The sequence below is a fragment of the Oncorhynchus mykiss genome, chromosome 2 (genome assembly GCF_013265735.2).
Source record: "Oncorhynchus mykiss isolate Arlee chromosome 2, USDA_OmykA_1.1, whole genome shotgun sequence".
Lineage (NCBI taxonomy): Eukaryota > Metazoa > Chordata > Actinopteri > Salmoniformes > Salmonidae > Oncorhynchus > Oncorhynchus mykiss.
In genome coordinates this window covers 94,739,664-94,753,235 of record NC_048566.1, presented here as the reverse complement: position 1 = coordinate 94,753,235, position 13,572 = coordinate 94,739,664, and the positions used below count along the sequence as shown (strand labels likewise).

Here is a 13,572-nt window from a genome sequence, read left to right as displayed (position 1 = left end):
GAGCAGCATGACTGGCTGGCTGAGGCAAGGAGCAGCATGACTGGCTGGCTGAGGCAAGGAGCAGCATGACTGGCTGGCTGAGCGATGGCTAGATGAACAAGAGGTTACGCTTTAAGTTGGTGTATTACCCTCGTGAATGTATGGAAGTTAAATATTTCCCAAAAATATTTTTGAATTTCGCATGTTTCTGTGGACATTACGGATACTATTTGGAATTTGTCTGCGTTGTCGTGACCGCTCGAGCCTGTGGATTTCTGAACATAACGCGCCAAACAAAGAGGTATTTTGGATATAAAAATAATAATTATGGAACAAAAGGAACATTTGTGTAACTGGGAGACTCGTGAGTGCAAACATCCGAAGATCAAAAGGTAAGTGATTTAATCTATTGCTTTTCTGATTTCGTGACCAATCTACTTAGCTGCTAGCTGTTTGTAATATTTTGTCTACTGAGAGAGATGTTCTTACATAAACGCTTGTTGTGCTTTCGCCAAAAAGCTGTATTGAAATCTGACACGCCAGGTGGATTAACAACAAAACTAAGCTGTGTTTTGCTATATTGAATTGTGATTTCATGAAAATTGTATATTTTTAGTAATTTAATTTGAAGCGCTGAAATTCAGCGGGTGTTGATGAAAATGATCCCGCTAAAGGGATGGGTGCGTCAAGAACTTAAGACAAGCCAGAAAACGTATCATAAACCTGAATGGGCACATTATTGGTCAACATTTGTGTGCAGGCCGGGTAGCCTAGGCCCACTTCCCTGTGTGATCAGGCGCGTGACCTTACTCAAGATTGTGTTTTGTTTGGAGCACTCGTGTCAATGAATACATTGACAACTCATGGAATGGAAAAAAATATATATATTTTTTCCATTCCACTATTTATTTTTTTAATTAATACACACACAAAAAGTATTTAGTCAGCCACCAATTGTGCAAGTTCTCCCACTTAAAAAGAGTAGAGAGGCCTGTAATTTTCATCATAGGTACACTTCAGCTATGACAGACAAAATGAGAAACAAAATCCAGAAAATCACATTGTACGATTTTTAATGAATTTATTTGCAAATTATGGTGGAAAATAAGTATTTGGTCAATAACAAAAGTTTCTCAATACTTTGTTATATACCCTTTGTTGGCAATGACCGAGGTCAAACATTTTCTGTAAGTCTTCACAAGGTTTTCACACACTGTTGCTGGTATTTTGGCCCATTCCTCCATGCAGATCTCCTCTAGAGCAGTGATGTTTTGGGGCTGTTGCTGGGAAACACGGACTTTCAACTCCCTCCAAAGATTTTCTATGGGGTTGAGATCTGGAGACTGGCTAGGCCACGCCAGGACCTTGAAATGCTTCTTACGAAGCCACTCCTTCGTTGCCCGGGCGGTGTGTTTGGGATCATTGTCATGCTGAAAGACCCAGCCACATTTCATCTTCAATGCCCTTGCTGATGGAAGGAGGTTTTACACTCAAAATCTCACGATACATGTCCCCATTCATTCTTTCCTTTACACGGATCAGTCGTCCTCGTCCCTTTGCAGAAAAACAGCATGATGTTTCCACCCCCATGCTTCACAGTAGGTATGGTGTTCTTTGGATGCAACTCAGCATTCTTTGTCCTCCAAACACGACGAGTCGAGTTTTTACCAAAAAGTTATATTTTGGTTTCATCTGACCAAATGACATTCTCCCAATCTACTTCTGGATCATCCAAATGCTCTCTAGCAAACTCCAGATGGGCCTGGACATGTACTGGCTTAAGCAGGGGGACACGTCTGGCACTGCAGGATTTGAGTCCCTGGCGACGTAGTGTGTTACTGATGGTAGGCTTTGTTACTTTGGTCCCAGCTCTCTGCAGGTCATTCACTAGGTCCCCCGTGTGGTTCTGGGATTTTTGCTCACCATTCTTGTGATCATTTTGACCCCACGGGGTGAGATCTTGCGTGGAGCCCCAGATCGAGGGAGATTATCAGTGGTCTTGTATGTCTTCCATTTCCTAATAATTGCTCCCACAGTTGATTTCTTCAAACCAAGCTGCTTATCTATTGCAGATTCAGTCTTCCCAGCCTGGTGCAGGTCTACAATTTTGTCAGCTCTTTGGTCTTGGCCATAGTGGAGTTTGGAGTGTGACTATTTGAGGTTGTGGCCAGGTGTCTTTTATACTGATAACAAGTTCAAACAGGTGCCATTAATACAGGTAACGAGTGGAGGACAGAGGAGCCTCTTAAAGAAGAAGTTACAGGTCTGTGAGAGCCAGAAATCTTGCTCGTTTGTGGTTACCCCTAACACACACACACACACACTTCCTGCTTACTCACCCCAGTTAAGGTCTTTATGTTGTGCAATGCATTCTGGGCCTCCAGGGCAGCTTTTCTGGTATAAAACGTTACAAAACAGCATCCTAGAGGAGAGAAGGGGGGCGGGGAGGAGGAGAGGAGAGAAAAACAGAACTCAATGAGAGACCAGTAACGTAACTCGCACAGAGCACGGCGCGCGCCGCGCCACACGTTCCGAACACGGCGCGCACCGCGCCACACGTTACGAACACGGCGCGCACCACGCCACGAACACGGCGCGCACCACGCCACACGTTACGAACACGTGCCACGTTATTTTCAGCACCACGGTTGAACATACAGTACATCAGGCAAAGGACAGGCAGTGGCTCCTAGCTGGCAGATGGACTAGATAAAGCAACAGGGCCGAGGGTGAAGGCTTCAGTTGATACACATGACGACTGTCCAGTCACAGAAAGGGCAGAGAGCAGGAGACCAAGGGGCTAGCTGTCGGTCAGGATCACTGATCAGTGGTAGAGGGCCACTGTACCGTCCACCCACACTTTAACAGAGAACAGCACTCCATTACATCAGTGTGAAGTGCTGCGAATACACATTTAAAAAGGCAAGTACAGTACACACAATGGCACAGAGAACGGGCGAGAGAGAACGAGAGAGGGGGGGGGGCGAGAGGGGGGGGGCGAGAGAGACCGAGAGAGGGGGGGGGGGCAAGAGAGAACAAGAGAGAGGGGGGGCGATAGAGAACGAGGGAGAGAGAGGGGATGGTGGGAGAAAATTCTCATCCTTCCGCCCCAGTAGACCGCCAGTGGCGTTCCATCCTGTCAGTTTCTCTGAGCTGGGAGCACAGAGCAAGCGCACAAAAACACACAGAAGTGGAGCACTGCAGCGTCTCTGACCTACATAATGTTGTTTTATGCTGCTACTGCAGAGTGCAGCCCTCTTCCCTCACAGGATGTGTGTGTGTGTGTGTGTGTGTGTGTGTGTGTGTGTGTGTGTGTGTGTGTGTGTGTGTGATGCCGTTACTGTAGTGTGGAAGCGCCGCTCTCCTACCCAGGCCGCGCTGTGTAGAGAGATGCGATACTCTTTATATGCGTCGAGCCATTCGATGTCCTCTCTCCAAAAGGCAGCTGAGTACCCCCCCCCCCCCCCCCCTCCCTCTTTCCGTTGTTCAGCACAGCCACTCACTCTGATGAGGCTAAATAAATAAAACAGACCCATCTCTACCTTCTGATATCTCACAAAGATACCCTGGAGTCAACATGACCTAAAATAAACACAGCACTTAAAATCGGACTGCTCAATATAGATACAGAACCAGGATTATTCAAACAAAATCCTGATGGAGGGAGAGGGGGATAAAACACAGCACGGGCGTCACCAAAGCCCCTTGATGAAACTCCCCAGTTCACCCAACAGGGGGGTAGGACTACTGGGTCCAGGCCCCCAGGCTACGATGGTGAAAGAGATTGTGAAGAGGGGGCGAGAGCAAGAGGGGAGAGAGTAGAAGAGTAGAGAGAGGGGCAGCGGGGGGGGGGGGGGTCAAGAGGACCATAAATAGCCATATGACATTTGAAATGTCTATTCCCTTTGGAAGTGTAATGTTTACTGTCAATTTCTCTTTTTTTTTTATATATATATATTTTATTTCACATTTGTTTATTATCTATTTCACTTGCTGTAAACATGTTTTCCAATGCCAATAAAAACCCTTTGAATTGACTAGAGGAGAACAGAGAGTGCGAGGGGGGGGGGGGGGGGCAGAGGAAGAGAAGGAAAGAGTGAGCCCTCCATCCTCCAATTCAGAATAAACCTCACATAAAAGTCAGCAGAGGCAAAAGGGCTGCTTGTGATCAACCCAGATTATCTATTAGAATAAATTACCATTAAATTAACATGTCAATGGGCCATCACAGCTGACACTACTCTATGCCGAGGAGCGAGAGAGCTCCTCTGCTTTGAACTATTCATCCTCTCACACCAAGACACACAATGTGCTCTATATTCAGCAGTATCTAGCAGACACTGGTCTGACCATTAAGTACACAGATGCCCAGGTATCCATCCATGTAGCCCATCTAGACGTTTATACTGAAAGCCTGATCATGATGTACATTGAATAACAGAATGGAGAGAGTAGTTCACTTTTAGGTGGCGCTTGCTTAGAACAGTGCAGAAGACTATATTATTATAGCTCGGAGGCGGGAACAAGATACCTGAGAAAATTCCAGACTGCAACTGAGATTAGGCCTAGCCTTACAACAATGCCCCGCCCAGCTCTGAGGCACTGGCACTTCCAGATAGTCCACTCCCCAGACAAAATCCCATCACCAAAGAAGGTTCAACAAGCCACATAAAAAAAAACACTGGTTGGTAGATTATGGCTTTGAATTCCTCAGGATTGAGAAATCTGGCCATAAAAAAAATATAACTTTTTTTTCATAGACCATAGATAGCAGAGGAGCTGTTGTTGTGTTCTCACATTCACCTGGAGGGCTGGGTTACTTTCAATGGCAGGGATTGGGCGTTATGCAGATTATCATACCGTTTCTGTACTGTACAATTTTTTTTATTTATTTAACCTTCATTTAACTAGGCAAGTCAGTTAAGAACAAATTCTTATTGACAATGACTGCCTAACGGGGAACAGTGGGTTAACTGCCTTGCTCAGGGTGCAGAATGCCAGATTTTTACCTTGCCAGCTATGGGTTTCAATCTAGCAAACTTTTTGGTTACTGGTCCGACGCTCTAACCACTACGCTACCTGCCACCCCGTATTACAGAAAGTGCACACAAGGGGCACTATTTTAAAACATTAATTATAATGTAGGCCAAAGGGATCTTGATCCAGGAAGGGGTTGAATGTCTCTGCTGTAACCAAGATGATGATCTTGACATCTAGCCACTTAGCAAACCAAATGCATAGCTGGAGGCCTGAGCTGGAGATAATAATAATCTCAGATTTCTAATAGTTACACTTAAAAGCTGCAATATGTAACTTTTTGGGTGATCTGACCAAATGCACATAGAAATGTGTGTTCGAGCCGTCATTCTCATTGAAAGCAAGTCTACTAAGCAGCAGATCTGCTCTATTTTTATGCTTCCTGTTCTTAAGTTCCAGTCTTTGCAGTCTTTTACTTTCGGTTATACACACAAGCGTCAAATACAATATTTTTGGTTATGCAAAAGCCCTTTCAAAGCAGTTTAGATGGTACAATGATAGTCTACACTACTTGCTTGCTTTGTCACAAACTGAAATTAAAAAGCTTACTATTCATTTTTGTAACCAGGAAACTGAAGAAGAAAACATTTTGCGATTTCTGCATAGTGTATCATCGCTGCGAAGGGAATGTATCAGGAGAAGAGAGGGGTGACTTGGAAGTTCTGCACGCTATCCTTCTTTCCCAATAGGACCACGGAGCTGGCGGGAAAAAAGTTTTTTTTTTCTCCCCGCAACAAGGAAGAGGCTTCATGAGTTGGATGTACCTAGTAGGACCCACCTACTTAGCTGTGCTAACGCTTTACGCGGAAGGGTGAAAGACGAGAGCGTCGATGACTATCGCAAGGCGCTGGAATTCCAGAAAAACTCAAGAGGACCAGAAATAAGGGCATAGCTATATTGGCCAGTGAGTTCTATACGGGATAGTCTGTGTGTGAGACACTATCACAAAGAAACGGTGAAATAACAATTCGGCGAACTAATAGCTACAGTACTTAGCCATTTTAGACTGTATAGCTACAACGCTATTTTGGTCACTGGACTGTACCAAGTCTCAGTGCAGCAATACACACTAATGAGGGATGTGGGTGTGGAGACTTGCCAATCCCTAAAGAGAGAAGGAAAATATATTTTATTCACATAACCATTCATCTTATTCCAGGATAGATAACTTCCTAATTTACAAGAGTATGACTAAAGACGTGATAGATCGACTGACCACGCAACGGAATTATTTATAGCAGTGGAGGCTGATAAGGCTAAGAAAAGCCTTAGATGGAGGTTGATAAGGCTAAGAAAAGCCTTAGAGGGAGGCTGAACACATCCTTATTCCAAGACCAAACAGTTCATCTTTACCCCTCGATGAAGACCAAGTTATTTTTTTCTCTCCACTTTTCAAACATTACACTGATACATTGAATATGGTGTGCGAGGCCTCTAAAGCTTACGTTAGAAGCAAAATAATAGCAAACCAGTATAAAGAAGGCAGAGAAAGAGTTGAACAACTCAAATTAAAGAGCTGGGGAAAAAAAGAGAAATAAAGGATAAATACTGAGTCACTATTGAAACAAGTCTGATCTGAAGTTTCAATTACATGAGATCTAACAACAACAACAAAAAAGCTTAAATATGCTATGTTTCGGCTGAGGACAAACTTTCGAAAATGGTGAAAAAAGTAAAATTGGCTAGACAAATGAAACAAAAAGATACCGGTTTTCAAAAATGGAAGTGAGTACAAAAGTACAAAAGATATGAACAATGTGGTGTGACTTTTACTCAACGCTTTATAAGTCTGAATGTAACTTAGACCTAGCTAAATGTAATACACGCCCCCCCCCCCCAAAGATAGCACTTCCGGGGGGTGTCGCCCCCAGATCAAATACAGGATTTGGATGCTCCCTATACTAGAATCTGAGATAAGAACATCCATCACCTCAATGAAGTCTGGAAAGTCACCAGGATTAGACGGTTTCCAGGTTGAGTATTACAAGTTGATTGTAAGGTGCTCTCCAAAGTACTAGCCATGAGGCTGGAGAAGGTGGTACCTCATATTACACAGATCAGGTGGGATTTGTAAAACATAAAATAAAAAATAATAAAAAGTAGTACCGCCACAGAATCTTAAGACATTTGCTTCACCTCATGCAGCGGCATGAAAAAGACGATACATTACCTAGATGCGGAGAAGGTATTCGATAGGGTGGAGTGGGGCTTTTTCCACATACACCCTTGAAAAATCAAGGGCCAAAGGAATGTTTTCTCAAGTGGGTTACGGTATTTATACCCCAATCCACGAGCAGCAGTCCTCAAACTGGAATGATCTCTTTTATTGTTCAAGGGGAACCCAGCAGGGTAGTCCTCTCACACCTCTCCTTTTTACTATATTTTTTGTTGAGCCCTTGACAGCAGCAATCAGAGCTTCAGGAATCAAAAAGAGTGATGGGAGGTGCCAGAGAGCCGGCCTCCTAATTGTCCCTAGAATTTCTAAGCAAACAGCTGGAGGCAGGGCTTTCTCCTATAGAGCTCCATTTTTATGGAATGGTCTGCCTACCCATGTGAGAGACGCAAACTCGGTCTCAACCTTTAAGTCTCTACTGAAGACTCATCTCTTCAGTGGGTCATATGATTGAGTGTAGTCTGGCCCAGGAGCGTGAAGGTGAACGGAAAGAGCAATGAACTTGCTGTCTCTGCCTGGCCGGTTCCCCTCTCTCCACTGGGATTCTCTGCCCCTAACCCTTTTACAGGGGCTGAGTCACTGGCTTATTGGTGCTCTTTCATGCTGTCCCTAGGAGGGGTGCGTCACTTGACGTGATCTTCCTATCTGGGTTGGCGCCCCCCCTGGGTTGTGCCGTGGCGGAGGTCTTTTTGGTCTATACTCGGCCTTGTCTCAGGAAGATAAGTTGGTGGTTGAAGATATCCCTCTAGTGGTGTGGGGGCTGTGCTTTGGCAAAGTGGGTGGGGTTATATCCTTCCTGTTTGGCCCTGTCCGGGGGTATCATCAGATGGGGCCACAGTGTCTCCTGACCCCTCCTGTCTCAGCCTCCAGTATTTATGCTGCAGTTGTTTATGTGTTAGGGGGCTAGGGTCAGTTTGTTATATCTGGAGTACTTCTCCTGTCTTATCCGGTGTCCTGTGTGAATTTAAGTATGCTCTCTCTAATTCTCTCTCTCGGAGGAGGAGGACCCGAGCCCTAGGACCATGCCTCAGGACTACCTGGCATGACTCCTCCTTGCTGTCCCCAGTCCACCTGGCCGTGCTGCTGCTCCAGTTTCAACTGTTCTGCCTGCGGCTATGGAACCCGGACCTGTTCACCGGATGTGCTACCTGTCCCAGACCTGCTGTTTTCAACTCTCTAGAGACAGAAGGAACGGTTATGAAAAGCCAACTGACATTTACTCCCGAGGTGCTGACTTGCTGCACCCTCGGCAACTACTGTAATTATTACTATTTGGCCATGCTGGTCATTTATGAACATTTGAACATCTTGGCCATGTTCTGTTATAATCTCCACCCGGCACAGCCAGAAGAGGACTGGCCGCCCCTCAGCCTGGTTCCTCTAGCTTTCTTCCTAGGTTTTGGCTTTTCTAGGGAGTTTTTCCCTAGCCACTGTGCTTTTACACCTGCATTGCTTGCTGTTTGGGGTTTTAGGCTGGGTTTCTGTACAGCACTGAGATATCAGCTGATGTAAGAAGGGCTAAATAAATACATTTGATACGCTGTTTAAAGTTACATGCTCCAAGGAATAAAGGAGGACTAGCATCACCCAATGTAGAACCATACAACATATAATTTGAAGTATTCACATTGGTAAGACACGGTGGAAATTATGATTCCCATTTGGGATGGACTCAGATTGAGAGGTCTCACAGCCTCGTTTTAGCCTATTGAGGCCTTAAACACAAAAAAAAAACATTTTCAGAGACAGCCAACTGAAGAGGCTAACCCAATCCTACAAAATTCCCGAGAGGTATCGGTTAACATTCATAATTTATTTTTAGTTAACTAGGCAAGTCAGTTAAGAACAAATGCTTATTTACAATGACGGCCTACCAGGGAACAGTGGATTAACTGCCTTGTTCAGGGGCAGAACGACAGATTTTTACCTTGTCAGCTCAGGGATTCAATCCAGTAACCTTTCGGTTACTGGCCCAAGGCTCTAACCACTAGGCTACCTGCCGCCCCAGACGCTTGGAATTTCCCGGTATAAACAAAAGTATTCTTCCATATGGCACAACCCATCAGTTTACATAGGAAAACATAAATTTATCTGGGAGGTATGGCTTAGATAATGCCTGCATGCACTAGGGCAGGTGTTCCCCCCAGGGGTACGCACAATGCTGGTGAGGGTACGCCAAATAAAAATGTGATTCACATTTTCAAACAGTACATTTATACTTCCCAACAGGGCTATATATTTGAAATAGCACCGTCAAATAATTAACATCCAATCACATGAACCATTACTCTTGCAGGTAAAAATTTGAAAAAATAAGCCACAGGAGTGTGAGCGAGAATAAAGACTTTCAAGTAGTAAGACCTGTATAAAAGCAACAGATACCATTAATAAGGGGCTAGAAGGGTCTTATACAGCGAGCTACCGAGTGGCTAGGACAGGCAAGCCCCATACTATTGTGGAGGACATAATTCTTCCTGCTGCTGCAGACATGGCTGGGACAATGCTGGGGGAAAAGGCCCCCCAAAAAACTAGAGACAACTTCTTCATCAAACAACACTTTTTCACGACGCATCAGTGACATGGCAGGAGACGTTTTGAAACAATTACTGCTTCACACACAAGCCAGTGAATTCTATGAGTTACAGCTGAATGAGTCAGATGTGGCGGGCCTGGCACAGATCCAGGTATATGTCCATTATGTTTATGGGGGGAGGGGTCAATTAAGGAAGACATCCTCTTCTGCAAACCAGGACAACGCGAGAGGATATTTTAAGTACTGGACAGCTTTGTGACGTCAAATGGACTTTGCTGGTCAAGATGGGTTGGTATCTGAACTGGAGACACAAAAGCCATGACCGGAAGATATAGTGGTAATAGCGGTAACGCGCGTGCAAGCAGTTGCTCCTGATACCACTTGGGTACACTGCAGCATCCACCGAGAGGCTCTTGCTGCCAAGGGAATGCCTGACAGCTTGAAAGACGTCTTGGACGCTACAGTGGAAAATGGTTAACTTTGTTAAAGCAAGGCCCCAGAACTCTTATGTATTTTCTGCATTATGCAAATGATATGGGCAGCGACCGTGTAACGCTTTTACAACATACAGAAGTACGCTGGCAAAGTATTGTCCCATTTTTTTTTACTTGAGAGACGAGCTTAAAGTTCTCTTTAATGACCATAATTTTCACTTGTCTGACAAGTTTCTAACATGACTGGCCTATCTGGGTGATGTTTTTTTTCCTCTATCCTGAAAGATCTGAATCTAGGATTACAGGGACTCTCCGCAACTGTATTCAATGTGCGGGACAAAATTGAGGCTGTGATTAAGAAGCTGGAGCTCTTTTTTTGTCTGCATTAACAAGGACAACACACAGGTCTTTCCGTCATTGTATGATTTGTGTGTGCAAATGAACTCAAGCTTACGGACAAAGTCAAATGTGATATAGCAAAGCACCGCAGTGAGCAATTACACAGGTACTTTCCCAAAACGGACAACAAACTGGATTTGTTCTCCCTTTCATGCCCTGCCTCCAGTCCTCTTACCGATCTCTGAACAAGAGAGCCTCAAAGTTGCAACAAGCGATTCTATTAAAATTGAATTTAAAATCAGAAGCCACTGCCAGATTTCTGGATTGGGCTGCGCTCAGAATGGGCTGCGCTCAGAGTTTCTTGCCTTGGTAAATCACGCTGTTAAGACACTTTGCAACCACGTACCTATGCGAGAGTGGATTCTCGGCCCTCACTAGCATGATAACAAAACACAGGCACAGACTGTGTGTGGAAAATGATTTAAGACTGAGACTCTCTAATACAACCAAACATTGCAGAGTTATAGTGCTTATATCCTATCAGGACCTGAAGAAATATCACAGTCAGCTACAGTATTTTATAAAAAGAGTCATGCACAACAACATGGGAACTGAGAATTTAAGGCTGATTTGGCAGATGGATCTTAAATTTACAATATCAAACCAGATAATATAAATCATAAGACAGTTACGTATATTCTTCAGTATATCAAATGTATGGAAAAAATGTGTTTCCCATGTAGGGTGGTGTACCAGGGATACATTTATACATTAGATTGTTCAGATAAAATGGGTGGTTTGTTGCTAAATACTTCATGCTGGAAATGCAAGGGTGAATTAAGTACCTTTCTGCATGCTATATGGGGATGTCCCATGGTGCTTGCTTTCTGGAAGGAGGTTCTTAAAAAGCTTGAAGAATGGGTGGCACAGCCTATCCCAAAGTCCCCACAGCTGTGCTGTGCTATTATAACCACCACGTATGAGCAAAATAAGAGTTTGGTCTTGCCTCCGCGGGTTCTCTTACTGCGGCTAGACTTGTACTACATAACTGGAAGAGAGCGGATTAGCTATAAAATGGCGGAGACTGCATCTTATGAATCAATGATAGCGAAATGTTGTATGATATGGAAACACTTTCTGAATTATATATAAGGGACCGTGCGTGCGGGTGAGAAGCTAGGGGCTTAAGTTAGAACAGGTGTGTAATGGGCGTTCTATTTTATGTATCATTATCAGTAGTTTGCCATTTAATATTCCACTGATATATGGTTGAAAGGTGCTGTATTGTTAGGTGTTAGGTAACGGTGTAATTTAATTTAGATGTTTTAAAATAATAATAATAATAATAATAATAACAACAGGCTTCCACGTCGCCGTCTTGTCTAATTGCGAGGCTAAACGAAACAGCTCAACTCAGGCACTCTTTCAGAAGGTGATAGTCTTTAAAACTATAATCTCTCCCTCTCACCAGAGGGAAAGACAATGTTTTCCCATAATGCACAAGTGTAAAGAGGGTTGGTATTTAACCCGTAATAATATATTAGAACCGAACGCTGTATTTTAAGTAATAGACAACAACTGTGTGCACAAACAGCTTGCAGAGCCTGGCTCAGGGGTATTTGCGACTTGACAATGAATGGCGTTGGCACCTTGTCTTTCTGTCTGTGTTTCAGTCCTCTTTGGCCTCTAGGGCCTGGGCTATAGTAAAGGTATTTATGCTGGTATAGAAAGGGCTTCATTAGAGACATTTTAAATTGATTATTTGCTCTGCGGGTGTCTGGGTGTAGTGTGTGTGTGTCTGGGTACAGTGTGTGTGTGTGTGTGTTCGCTCTGTGCCCGTCTCCGCCTTACCTTTGCTCTGGGTGCAGTGTGTGTGTGTGTGTATGGGTACAGTGTGTGTGTGTGTGTGTGTTCGCTCTGTGCCCGTCTCCGCCTTACCTTTGCTCTGGGGGGGTGTGGCGGTGCGGTCTCGGAGGATGTTGATCTGGTGCACGGCGCCGTAGGGCTCAAACAGCTCCTTGAGCTCGGTTTCTGTCCAGGAGCGAGGTATCTGGCCAACGAACATCTTGATGGAGTCATGGTCAGGTGTTTCCAGGTTCTCAATGGAACCGTTCATCTTGCTGCCGTTGCTGTGGGGGAGAGGTGAGGGATTATTAGACTGTACCAGAACCTGAAACATACTTTTGGGTCCACCAGTCAGTTGCCTGGCACTAAAGCAGTTAAGTTCGCATTATTAGCAGAACAATTGCTCCCTAGCGATAGTTTGTCACATCTGTACCACGTGTATTTTTATTTTTTTTACATACAGTGCCTTGCGAAAGTATTCGGCCCCCTTGAACTTTGCGACCTTTTGCCACATTTCAGGCTTCAAACATAAAGATATAAAACTGTATTTTTTTGTGAAGAATCAACAACAAGTGGGACACAATCATGAAGTGGAACGACATTTATTGGATATTTCAAACTTTTTTAACAAATCAAAAACTTAAAAATTGGGCGTGCAAAATTATTCAGCCCCCTTAAGTTAATACTTTGTAGCGCCACCTTTTGCTGCGATTACAGCTGTAAGTCGCTTGGGGTATGTCTCTATCAGTTTTGCACATCAAGAGACTGAATTTTTTTCCCATTCCTCCTTGCAAAACAGCTCGAGCTCAGTGAGGTTGGATGGAGAGCATTTGTGAACAGCAGTTTTCAGTTCTTTCCACAGATTCTCGATTGGATTCAGGTCTGGACTTTGACTTGGCCATTCTAACACCTGGATATGTTTATTTTTGAACCATTCCATTGTAGATTTTGCTTTATGTTTTGGATCATGGTCTTGTTGGAAGACAAATCTCCGTCCCAGTCTCAGGTCTTTTGCAGACTCCATCAGGTTCTCTTTCAGAATGGCCCTGTATTTGGCTCCATCCATCTTCCCATCAATTTTAACCATCTTCCCTGTCCCTGCTGAAGAAAAGCAGGCCCAAACCATGATGCTGCCACCACCATGTTTGACAGTGGGGATGGTGTGTTCAGCTGTGTTGCTTTTACGCCAAACATAACGTTTTGCATTGTTGCCAAAAAGTTCAATTTTGGTT

At 44.2% G+C, this 13,572-nt stretch overlaps 1 protein-coding gene across 12 annotated transcripts in view; it reads right to left on the bottom strand.

Moving 5' to 3' along the window:
• LOC110500292 (CUGBP Elav-like family member 2) overlaps positions 1 to 13,572 on the bottom strand; it is a 55,582-nt gene that overhangs the window by 17,499 nt on the left and 24,511 nt on the right. For all 12 annotated transcript variants that reach the window (XM_036959713.1, XM_036959657.1, XM_036959671.1 and 9 more), the window contains exons 2-3: positions 12,434 to 12,624; positions 2,319 to 2,401 (exon numbers count right to left, since the gene is read on the bottom strand). In XM_036959713.1, the coding sequence (XP_036815608.1) occupies positions 2,319 to 2,401; positions 12,434 to 12,624 (274 nt within the window). The remainder of the gene's footprint in view (positions 1 to 2,318; positions 2,402 to 12,433; positions 12,625 to 13,572) is intronic.